This window comes from Lycium ferocissimum, chromosome 10 (genome assembly GCF_029784015.1).
Source record: "Lycium ferocissimum isolate CSIRO_LF1 chromosome 10, AGI_CSIRO_Lferr_CH_V1, whole genome shotgun sequence".
NCBI lineage: Eukaryota > Viridiplantae > Streptophyta > Magnoliopsida > Solanales > Solanaceae > Lycium > Lycium ferocissimum.
Window position 1 is genome coordinate 38,500,477 of NC_081351.1, and position 13,195 is coordinate 38,513,671.

At 32.4% G+C, this 13,195-nt stretch overlaps 1 protein-coding gene across 1 annotated transcript; it reads right to left on the reverse strand.

The window, feature by feature from the left end:
• Window positions 1-11,472: 11,472 nt before the first annotated feature.
• Window positions 11,473-13,195, reverse strand: LOC132035407 (probable WRKY transcription factor 27). The gene is made up of 3 exons (XM_059425671.1): window positions 12,507-13,195; window positions 12,319-12,432; window positions 11,473-12,198 (listed from the first exon to the last, which is right to left on the reverse strand). Exons 1-3 carry the CDS (start codon window positions 12,539-12,541, stop codon window positions 11,742-11,744), a joined length of 606 nt encoding a protein of 201 aa, XP_059281654.1. The 5' UTR covers window positions 12,542-13,195; the 3' UTR covers window positions 11,473-11,741.

Sequence of the window (13,195 nt, forward strand, 5' to 3'; positions counted from 1 at the left end):
AAGGAAAACAAGTTCCTTAAAAATGAAAAAAATTACTTCCCTAATGGAAGTAGGGAAAACAAGTCCTACAAGTGGCATTCCACATTGATTGTCTAGCCCCTATCCTCGAACTCACCTCATCTTCACCCCCTCTCCCACCACTCCCACCCCAACCCCCACTCTCCATACCACCCACTCCCCACCACTCATAGTATTTTTCTAAATTATATACAAATTCTTTTACGATGATACTTCTCGCTTACGTACCGAACACAAAAAAATAAGTAACAAACCCACTTATTTTCCTGGAAAACATTTTCCTTCGTACCTAACACAAAAAAATAAGTAATAAACCCACTTATTTTCCAGGAAAACATTTTCCTTCGTACCGAACAAAAATAAGTAGGATTTTCCCGCGAACACACCCTTAATCATCCGGCATTTTCCAAGATTATCTAGATGTTTCTACCTTTATAGTTCTATTTACAAGCTCTTCTCCCACAGAGTCCGCATATTTATCAATCTACAATGCTTTCTTGCAAATATAAGACAAAAGAAAAAGCATTATAATGTTTAATCAGTCAATTAACATTAGTGTTTACTGAACAAATGCACTCAAGAAATGAAAACCAACATAATCAATTAGAAAATACAGCTAAAAAATTAATAATAATTTACTACTAGTACTTATGAACAAGAAAATCCATTTAAAAAAAATGCCAAGGAAACAGTAGCTTTAAATTTTCTTGTAGCAAAATCAAATAATAAGGGATACTTACCAGTGCAAATAGGAGAAGATGTTTAAAACCCTAATTTTTTATTTTTATTTTTTCAGTGGAAAATAAAGAAGGGTGTGATTAGGGTTTTTTCAATCATGTGAAGCAAAAGCAAATGAAAGAAATGACAGTTCATCCCTTTTTACATGAGGAGCTCAAATAGCTACAAGACAAAAGTATTAACAAATTCTGGCAATTTAACACTGGACTAAAGTGATACAAAAAAATTATACTGGACAAAAGTGTAACTAAATAAACTTGAACTTAAAAACTATCTGGGGCAAATAAGATACTTGACCAAACTTGTATCCAGACAATTCACAATATAATATAGTACGTACTAATTGAAAATTTTGGTGAAACTAATTGGATAAAATTAATGAATTTGAAATCTAAAGCTAGTTTAATGAAAAATATTCTGGTCATGTGATACAAATTTTATAGCCTGAAACGTAACTATGAATAGCAAACTGTCAATTTCATAAACTTTAGTTATTTTACGAGATTTAGGGGTTATTTGCACGATTGTCCTTCTAAGGCACTGGTCTTTAATTTTTGTCTCTCAAATGGTTAGTCTTTAATTTTTGTCAAGCGCCTAATATGCCGAGGTTCTGGGTTCGAATCTCGGCTAAGTCAAAAAAAAAAAATCGCAAGGCATATTTTTGTGGCAAAATTAAGCCTATTGAGACAGAGGTTTGCCTTAAGGCAAAATATTCGGACAAAGTTAGGCTTATTCAGGCAGAGGTTTGTCTTACCTCTACCCGAATAGGCCTAATTTTACTACAAACCTCTGTCTTGCGAATTTTTCTTTTAATAATTGACTGAGGGAGGGTTTGAACCCGAAATTCATGGATTTTTAGGCGAAGGCCAAAAATTAAAGATTTTAAATTTGAGAGCCAAAAATTAAAGCCTTGTGCCTTTGGTGTTTCAATTTGTCATGCATGTCAAATTCCCATTTATACTTTATGTAATGTAATTGAAATATGGCAACTTACACAAATGACTACACTTTGAGGGTTTTTTAAAGGCATAGCTACACTTTTGCTAATTACATTTCGTAGCTACAGGATTGTGTATTCAAATTCGGTTGTATTCCAAATCGACTGTATTTCGATGTATTCAATTCAGATGTATTCAATTCGATTGTATTCATTCGTAACGGTTTTTACACTGTATTCAACTTATTACATTTAAATTTGGTTGTATTCAAACAACATAAATGTAAAAAAATATAGGAATATTCAGTTGTATTCAAAATTCACTATATTCATTTGTATACAAAATAAATCTTCTTCAAAATACAAGCAAAAAATACATAAAGAAACACTCTATTTTACACTAAAAAATAATGAATACACTGAAACACACTCAAATCTGAGATACAAAAAAAAAAAAAAGTACACTCAGATTTGAGATACAAGAAATAAAATACACTCAGGTTTGAAATACAAGAAATAAAATACACTCAGATTTAAAATACACCGCCGGAGATTTTTCCATTGCCGGCGCCGTCGTCTGGTAAGGATCCAATCAGAAACCATTTCTTTCTATGTATTCTAACACAAAAAATAAATACAACTTCAAGCAACAACAATGATAAATACTCAAATCTGAGAACGGAAAAGGGTCAAAAATATCCCTAAACTATTGAAAATGGTGCAAATATACCCTCTGTTAGATTTTGGGGTCAAACCCTTACCGTCCATTAAATGGACCACGTATACCCCTCTCCGTTAACAGACTTCCAACTCATATAAAAACCTTTTAAAAATTATTATTTTTGCTCACCTGGAGTTTCCAACTCTAATGTCTTATCATCATTAACAAATTAAAGGTCATAGCCTATGCACCAGAACACACTGTACTCAGCTACACACATCATATTCATTTCTTCAACATAGTCATCGTTTGCCATCTCCAGCTTCATCAATCCAAAAAATAAAAAGTCCATCTCAATCATTCCACCACCACAAAATAACCAAAAAAGTTCCACTCTAAATCCTTCCACCACCAAACCAAGATCTCCCTCAATGATAGACTAGCTTGATTTCCTCTTCAACCACAAAAGCATAAAAAGTTTTCACAATATTTATTGTAAAGCCCCAAAAAGGTCGAGCAAAATTCACCAGATTGTTACAAAGATTGCAGAAAAACTATTTTTTTTTTAAAATAATCACAAATTTAGAATTAGATTGCACAAAGAAAATGGAAGTATTTTTTTTGTGTGTGAGAACGAGGAAGAGAGGTGAAGCAACATTCGAATCATATACTCGAGGATGAATCTTGTTCATCATCTTGTGTATCTGTTCCAGTTTAAGTTGGGTTCTTTTTCTTTATCTGGCAGGTGCTTTTAGTTGGCGGCGCAACAATAGGAGATACAATCCCCTTTATTTTTTTTCTGGCGAGAAAATTGTTGGGTTCTTGGTGAGTGAAGGTAAAGGAACACGAACGGAAGAAGAAATTAAAAGAATTTGAGGAAATGGTGGAGAGCGTATATTATATTACTTGAGAATAGCGATTGAGTTAATCTGATGAAACTAAACTAATTAATTTGTGTGAGGTAATATTAGTAGATTATGCAGCTGGGTTGTGCAAGATTTGAACAATGTGTTGAATTGAGTTTGGTTTCTTAGGAGGATGATAAATGAAATCTAATCCCAAAAAGGTGAAAAAATGGAAAGAAACAGGGATGACGAAGACACGTTGGTGGAGATCAACTAATGTTGAAAATAATAATTTTAAAAGGTTTTTATATGAGTTGGAAGCCTGTTAACGGGAAGGGGTATATGTGGTCCATTTAATTAACGGTAAGGGTATTTTTGACCCAAAATCTAACGGAGGGTATATTTGATCCATTTTCAATAGTTTAGGGGTATTTTTGACCCTTTTCCGATCTGAGAATACATTCATATCTGAGAAATACGCTCCAGATCCGGCAAAGGCGTCGTCGTCCGGTAAGGATCCATTTCTCTCCACTGCCGTCAACGGCGAAGTCTGTCGCCGACAATTCCATTCTTCTACCTTTAGTGACAGCAATTACGGTTGCTCTGCCTATTTCCGTTCTTTGCTCCATTTATGATTACCTTCACGTCGTTTTGAGATGATGAGCAGCAGATGAATGGCTTTGTGTTTATCACTTTTTTATAATTAATAAATTAATAAAGTATGTGGATTGAAATTGGCAGCTCAAGGCATCCATGGATGTTTTTAATGACGGAGAATTGAAAGGTGATGGTGGTATTGGTCTTTGCTACGTCGTTGATAGAGATGGAGAGAAAAAGCATAATATTGTTTTTGATTGAATTGGAACAGTTAGAATGAAAATGAAGATGGTGGAGGAGGAAGAATTGTAAATACACTCAGATTTGATGCGAATAGTAATTAGCGATTCAAAGTTAGCTATGTATTGTAATTATTTTAAATTATAGCTACTAATGATAAATACCTAGTAAATATTAGTTACACCATGTAAGAATCCATTGAAATAAGGGCCTGTTTGGAAAGCCACCAAGATAATTGAAATTGGGTGTAATTACATGGTTTGGCCTATTTGTTTGACCAGGTAATTACACAGTTAGATGGGAATTTGGTGTAATTGAGAGGGTGTAGTTACACTCTCCAATTCTCAAGGGGGGCCTGAGAATTTGGTGTAATTACACCCTATAATTACGGGGTTGCCTTTTAGTTTGTTTCTTTTTAATTTTATTTTAATTTCTTTTCTTTTTTAATTTATTTTTTTATTTCTATTATTTAATATCTTTTTTATTTTATTTTAATTTCTTTTCTTTTCTAATTTATTTTTATTTCTATTATTTAATTTTTTTTTTATTTTTACTTTTTAATTATTTTTATTTTTTAAAATATATTTTTCTTTTTATAGTATTTATATTTCATTTCCTTTCTTCTCATTCCCAACCTTTACTTCTTGTGGTTCCATGTAATTTTTCGTATTTTTTTAGTTTTTTATTTTATTCACTTAGCAACTGTGTTAATATTCTAATTTTTTAGACTACATCTCTTAATATTAGAAAGAATGAGTCATTAACAAACTTGACATACAATGAGTGACGTTATTAAAGTAGAATTTCATCGTGATTGAGGTTATAGATTTATATTTTCCCTTTCTTTGAATTATAGGAGTATTTATTTATGTTACGCTGAAACTTACTTATGTAACGTTGAAGTTTGACATAAGAGTATTATGTTAATTCATAAGAGTATTATGTTAATTTTTTTTCTTTTGCATATTGAATTTAGGTTATATTTTCGATTTTAAAAATATTTGCTTTAGTACTATTGACTTGTTATTTCACATTACATGCGTATTTTATTTTTCACTTACAGTTGATAGAATTATTGTCAAACATTTGAATAATGCTATGGCATTATATTTATAAATATTTTTTGTCACACCCTAATTTCCGATAGGGCGTGATGGGCAGAATTACTCTCGTTATACATCATTGACCCTTAAATCATGACAATGCAAGGAAAGCTTTTCGAAGAACAACACACTTCGTCTTTTTCCAATGAATAATGTAAACATATGAAGTTTGTAACATAATGCATAATGATATACCAAACCGACATCTTATATAATATTTTAACATTTGTCGAAACATCTTCTACTCATTTAATCCCATGAAACGCAGCCCCCGAAGAAACATGGAATATGTACCTACAAAGCAAACAAGAAAAATAAGTACGTAAAATGCTTTTTGAAAATAAACATGTGTGTTCATGTCAAATTCATTATGGAACCGAGAAACAATTAGAAAATCATCTTTTATACATTAATTTGAAGGGATTAAAATCATATATCAATTATTTTTTTCATCATATCATCATGTCATACATCATGTCATCATATATATATATATTATTAATTAACATATTTTCAAGAAAATGTATTATTAAATAACTAATTTAATATCATTTTAAATAGCACATGCACATAAATTTAAATATTAATTTTAAATTTTTTGAAATATCATTACGAAATGTCACATAATTTAAATCATAAAATATATCGAGCCAATCCGAACTATGAAAGTTACGGCATTAGTCATTATCGAACATTTTACGAACACATCATAGCAATCCGAGACCATACATGTGACGTTATACTATAGAACCTCCTACGACGTTTTGAACGCTTGTAAGTTACGGCCATTATTAGACATAGAATCTTTTTAAACAAAAAATTCTTTTGCAACATTTGAAATTCAAATACACATAAGACTTAAGGACCATAGTCCGAATATGAAGAATGTCAACATCAAGAAGCAAATAAGAATCGTAAAATTCGGAACTTAAGAATGGAGTTACCCCAAGGCACATCCTATCATATCTTACTTACGTCTAAGACATGCCAAGTTAAGGAAAGAGTAAGCTTTACATACCTCGTCCGCTTTAGCTACGAACTTAAGTCTCGCTTCTCAAAATCTACAATATCGTTACCAAGCATTAGTCATAAAGACTTAGTAATCCAATTCCAAACTAGCACTTTATCTACAAAAATTGGGCTAAGAAATTCAACAACCCCGAGAATTCAATCGCCAAATCTTCAACAACAACACCAACAACTATATTAACAACATCTACAATCAATTGCAAATGCATTCTAACATTAATAATACATTTAACATTCCAATTCAACTACATATCAAGCTAACATCAACGCTCAAAAGTTCAAGTACTAATCCAAGATCATTCAATCAAGATTCAAGAACATTTCAAACAATCCGCACAATGATCAAAACAACCCAACCAACATACCAAGCCACCCGAAACCTTCCAACTTCCATAGGGACTACAACAATACATTTCTTTCTTCAAAATTCACAAACTACACCAACAAACCACACTTTAACAACATCATTCTCATAAATTCAAGAAATTATATTAAGATCATCCTACAACAACCCACAAACTACTACAACTTCAATTTGAACCATTAACTTTCATTTGCATCATAGAACCCACAACACAACAACCCAAACATACTAAATAAAATTAGTGCTTCACTTCTACACAACACACATATACACGGCCAAGCCCACACGGCTCAACTTCCACTTGGAAGATTTCATGAATATCATCTATTTCTACACACTACAACACATTCAAACCATCCATAACACATGTAAAAGAGGATTGAACCTTACCTTCCTCCACTCTCCTCGCTAGGATTGTAATTGCAAAGATGGATGTTTTGCTTGCTCAAACAAGTACTCCACGTTAAAGAGGACCTTCCAATTGGTAGAGAAGCTAGAAGAAACTTATTTTTTTTTATCAAAATTTGGACATGAAATTCGGCCAAGCCACGGCCAAATGTCTCTCTATTTCTTTTCTCCAAGCTTCTTGAATTTTCTAAAGGGTGAAAGATGATGAATGTGATTTAATTGTCATCTAATATCACATATATAATTTGGCCCATGGCCCACACATACGCTCGATATGGCCTTTGTTCATGAAAAATTATTTCAACTTCTAGCCCCAAATTTTCATGAAATGTTTAACTTTCCATAATTCACTTTTAACCCCAAATTTCTTAATATTCCATACCAATAAAATCATAAGCAACTTATGCCTTAAAACAAAGTCGGAAAATAGCCTTGTTCTTAACTTGTCGCAACCAACTTAAAATATTCCAACGTACAAAATACGGGATATAACATTTTTTTTTGTCGAACATTCAATCCCATGATGTTCTCACAAAAAAGGTATGCTTTTAAGTTTTATAATCAATTAAAATATTTATTAATTTGAAATTATATATCAATTATTTTTTTCAATATTAGTTACAAATATATGATTATTAATTAACATATTTTCAAGAAAAAATGTATTATTAAATAACTAATTTAATATCATTTATATATGCACATGTTTTTTAAATATTAATTTTAATTTTTTTATAATTAAATTTATTTTTAAATTAAACTGTGTAATTACACATGTGTAACCAAATAACACGCTTGTAATTACATTATGATAAACAAACAGGTCGTTGTAATTACAATACTGTGTAATTACTAGGTTGTGTAATTACTAGGGTAGTAATTACACCAATTCCAATTACCAGGTGGCTTTCCAAACAGACCCTAAGGGAAAACTACATGGCATAACTAACACTATCACATATTTATATTTAGTAGCTATAGTTTAAATTAATTATATCCCATAGCTAATTATAATATGTTAAATACAACTTATAGCTACATATATATACAAAGTAGAATACCCCATATCACACTATTCACTTCCAAACTAACCTTCTCATCTCTCTTTCTCCCTCTCCCCCACCCCCCTACCCACTGCTCCAGCGAGGAGCTTCCGGCGCCGTCTTCTCCGGCGAGGAAAGGCAATTTTCAATTTTCAACCTTCTCATCTAATTGGTGTCCCTTCTTCTCATAAACCTTCTCATAACTAAATTGATGCCATCTCCAACTTGCTGTTTTGACTTTAAAAATACCATTGATCCAAGAGCAAAATTTGTTGTTGTTGACGGCGAACTGGCCGGCGGTGGCTTTTGACGGTCAGATCCGGTTAGATCTTGGTCGATCCGACCGGATCTACTCGCCCGGTCGATTTTTGCATTTTAACTTCTGACCGCGGTGACTTTTCCGGTGCCGGGTCTGGAAAATCATGTTTCTTTTTTAGTGTATTCATTAATTTTTTAGCATACAATTCAATGTATTCATTAATTTTTTGGCATACAATTCAGTGTTTTGTGTATTTTATTTTCTTGTATTATGTTTTTGAGTGTATTCGTTAATTTTATATACAAATGAATGCATTGATTTTTGAAGTGTATACAAATGAATAGAGTGAATTTTATTTCTTTGTATTCAATTTTTTGAGTGTATTCGTTAACTTTTTTAGTGCAAAATTATGTGTTTTGTATACAACCGATTAAATATAATAAAGTGAAAACATTGTAAAAGTAACTATAATGAATATAATTGATTTGAATACATTTAAATTGAATACAAAATTCAGCAAATTTTAATGATTGTATTCATGAATATAGTGACGCGAATACAATAAATAACAAGTGCTGAGTTTTGCTATATGTTTGCTACGTCATGTAAATAGGTAAAATGTAGCTAAAATGCATAAATAAGGCCTTCCAAGTTAGTCATTTATGAATTTTTCCCTTGAAATAAAGCCTAGAAAATAAGGCCCACTTCTATGGTTTTCCAAACATGTTCTTAAGTAAGTTCTGGCTATAAATTTTGGCAAACTTATGCCGGAGAATTTAGTTCCGGCAGAAATTATGTCGGACAAGATAAAGTTTCTATAAACTTATGTCTTATGAAATTAGGTCATAGGTAATGATAGGCCGCATTTTTTTTTTGGCATGGATATTTTCGGCCACTTTTTTGTTACTTAAACTTAAAGTAGGTGTGGGCACGGTACGATATATACCGATTACCATACCGAAATCAAAATTTTTGATACCGCGATTTCGGTATTATGGTATTTGGTATGCATTGATGAAAAGTTTGGTATTTGGTACGGTATTCGATATTGATAAAGAAAATACCGAAATACCGAATACCATACCGAAGTATTCCATATAGTTACATACCGAAAACCATACCGAAGTATACTAATACTAACAAATATATAATTAGTATTAGTACAAACTAATTGTTTAGACGTTGGAATTGCCTGTAGTTTCTTTTAAATATTTTCACGTGTAAGATGTTAGTATGATATAATTGATTGAAATGCCCTTTTTGTGTACCGAAGTATATATATCTTGGTTGAAATGCCCTTTTTGTGTAACTGATTAACGAAGGCCATTGTTTGTACTTTCTTTTGAATATTTTTACACGTGTAAGGTGTTAGTATAATATAATTGAGACGTTTTTTGAATAGCCGAAGACTTAATTCTTTATTATATGTATATATGTAAGTCGTAGTCGAACAAACTATGGTTACCGAATTATCGTACCGTAAAATACCGAAATCGAACTTAAAAATACCGAACCATACCGAATTAATTTGGTATGGTAATGGTATAGTATTTTTAAATACCAAAAACCGAAATTACCTAACCGAAGTTTCAAATACCGTATCATGCCCACCCCTAACTTAAAGTACTGAGGGCAAAAAATAAAGACCAACTATTTGAGGGGCAAACATTAAAGACCGCCCTAAGAGCCTGTTTGAATGGGCTTAAAATAAGCGTTCCTTATAAGTTTCGAAAACAGCTTATAAGCCAAATAAAAATAAGTTAGGGTAGGCTAACTTATTTTTTTTGGCTTATAAGTTCGTTTTCACCTTATAAGTCGCTCTAGATAAACTAAGCCAAACCGGTCCAATTATTTTTTTGGGCTTATTTTATGCATAAAATGACTTTAACCTCGTACCAAATACTCAAAAAAGCTGAAAGCAACTTATAAGCCAATCCAAACGGGCTCTAAGATAGGAGCATTCGTGCAAATGACCCGTAGGAATTTGAACAATTTTATCATTATTTATACTATTAATATTTCAATTTGTTTTTAAGGGACGCCATGCCTATGAATTTATCACTTAAATTATAATCTTACGGTTAATTTTTCTCTCATGGCTACTACTGCTCGATTAAACTTTTTACACTTTTGCAACTATTAACTATATGAAAAAGGGTTTGTATGGAAAGTGTAAAAAGAATCCGTTTAATTGCTATATATTGATTTGTACAAAATTATCTTTGCAGATTTTTATTATAGAAGTTTTTGTAATAGTAAAGTCAAGGGTCGATCGAAGACAGTCTCTCTATCCCTTAAATGTAGGGGTAAGGTCTATGTACGCCACCCTCCCCAGACATCACTCGTGAGATCACACTGGGTTTTTTGTTGTATTACGTAAGACATATTGCGGGTTCATGTTCAATAATATATAATCTAATCAATTATGAATATCTAACTAAAGGAGAGTGTAGTCACTCTCTTTGCCACATCAATGTCTAGATCAAATAGCGAAATTCGGGGGAGTAATTAAGACAAGTACCGATAATTTAGGAGGGGTCTGAATAAAACATTAAGTTTAAGAGATCATTAGGTACTCTGCCAACTATAAAAGTCATGTCCTTTGGCGAAAGACGAAATAAGGAGTAAAAAAAAAAAACTATAGTAGAGATATTTATAGACAATTAATGATATAAAAAGAATCACATCATCAGTATAGTTTAACAGATTATAACAAATTGGTTATTCTATATTTAGAATTAATGCTAAGGCACAAGAACATACAATTGGGTAAGTGTGAAAATTATTTCGACACCGTTAATGCATGTACAAAGGATGAAAACGCTTTATTTACTCTAATTTAAAATATTTGTTTAGTTGAGAGTAGTATATATAATAATATTTTTGTGCAAATGTAATTAAGAAAGCTCTTGATGTCAAATCACATTGGTACCAAAGGCGTTATAATGTTCAAAACGAAAAAGGCAAAATTATATAGTTCTTAAGAAAACAAAGAAAGCGAGGATTTGTCTGCACTCAGTGTATGCATCAAATTATTTAACTCATGACATATGCCTCTTACGTAAACTTCTCACTTATCGTAATTACGGAGAATTATGTATTCTACCTTAATGTATCACTAATCACGACAATCATTTAGGACTAATATAATTTGATGCATTGAGTATGGATATTTTTTCGTTTAAAAAGATAACTATCAGAAGAAAATTGGACAATAACTTACAGCTGAAACCAAATCGCTAGATTTTTTCATTGGAGAGCAACAAAATAACGGAACTGAAAATGATCCATATCTAGCTAGCTAACAAGAGATGCACCATTTTCTATGTTGTACATGATTAAACTGATGCAAACTACAAAATTAAAATTCCTACAAGCACAAAAGCTAAAATAGAAATAACACTAGAAAGACAAAAGTTGATAGATAGATAGAGAGTTGGTGGAGAAGGAAAAAATATATATGCATATGCTCATTTCCCTCTCTGTCTCTTTCATCCCATTAGGTGGAGCTATCAAATTTGTTGCAAGTAATTCTGTTCAGTACTTCAAAACTCTTTAAAATATCTTCATTCCAGAATTTGTTAGGAATCAAAACAACTTCCTCCTCTTCGTCACTTTTTTTCTCCGCCGTCATCATTTCGTTTTTGTTCGTGCATGCGTTCTCGATTTCAAGCGTAGGTGTCTTTGAGCTTATTGGAGAATCACTTGAATGTTGTTGAGAGAAATTGGACGAGGATGAATTAAACTTCAATGCTTTGGGCACAATATTTATGCCTTTTGGAAGCTTTGATTTGGTATCGCGGTTGGAGCGCCCAGAGAGACAGCTACCTTTAGTGGGAGGAGGATGATTGTGTTCACCAGAATACACGACGACGAAAAGATTTTCAGCCTCTGCGCTTTTCTCTATGTGTTTCTTTGCTCTGCAACCTTTTGAGGTGCTACACCTATAGTAGTTCCTATCGTGTCACACACCGAATAAGCATCACAATTATTTTTTAGGTCACGAAAATTGAAAAAGCTAAATGAAACTTTCTATGGCATGAAAAAGTATGATGGAACTGCTTAAGAGAACAAACCTCGGGAATGAAGATGTTTTGATGGGCTTTTGACCGTACTTACGCCATGCCCATGTATCATCCAAGAGTTCTTCTTGCCTCAATTCATAGATAATCTCTATCGCCTGATTTTTCCTGATTTTAAATCACAAGTACTAAAATCAAAACTCTAGACACACTCACACAAAATGAAACGGAATGAGCACTACCTTTTACGAGTCTTGACCAATGGAGTTTTGAGCATGGTGGAAGTAGGAAAGACTTTGACCGGCTTTACGAGTTGTTGCTGCGGAATGAACAATTTATGTGGTGTTCTTTGCTAGCATAGGTGCTAGAGCTGGTGGTGGTTGAGGAGGAAAAATTATTTGATGGTCCATGATTTTAACTTCATCAGCAATTATAGTAACGGGGGTTTTGGAGTTATTGATCGAAGAAGATTGATCATCTAGTTTTTGCTGTTGAGCAACTAGAAATTCTCTAGAAAAAAATTCGGTTGAGCCTATGAAAGGTATGTCGACATGTTCATCATCTAAAAGACTCTCAAGAAATTCCCAATCAACACCATTTTCAAAAGTCAGAGACTTTAAGCCTAAACTAGAATCTACAACGTTGTTAGGTGTATTGATGTTGCAGCTTCTTACAACCGCTCCTAGATCCCAATCATTATCACCCATTTCAGCTCTATATAATATTATATCTAGTAAGCTATAGAAAAAAATGGGGGCACGGGGTTAAAACCTTAGGAAATTCAAACATTTGTTTTACAAAATGCTAATTATGTGTTGTAAGAGAGGGGAGTGGGTGGAAAAGGGGGCCTAAATACTAAACAAGTCGCAGACTTTGGAGGGGACATTAACATATAAAAATGGAGAATGAATATTGATGTGAAAATGGGTTT

Excerpts from the sequence above, each read along its gene's own strand:
- LOC132035407 (XM_059425671.1), bottom strand. The coding sequence starts at position 12,541 with ATGCTCAAAACTCCATTGGTCAAGACTCGTAAAAG. Across the intron at positions 12,433-12,506 it reads TTGGTCAAGACTCGTAAAAG|GAAAAATCAGGCGATAGAGA; the intron begins GTAGTGCTCATT and ends ATTTAAAATCAG. Across the intron at positions 12,199-12,318 it reads AAAACATCTTCATTCCCGAG|GAACTACTATAGGTGTAGCA; the intron begins GTTTGTTCTCTT and ends GTGACACGATAG.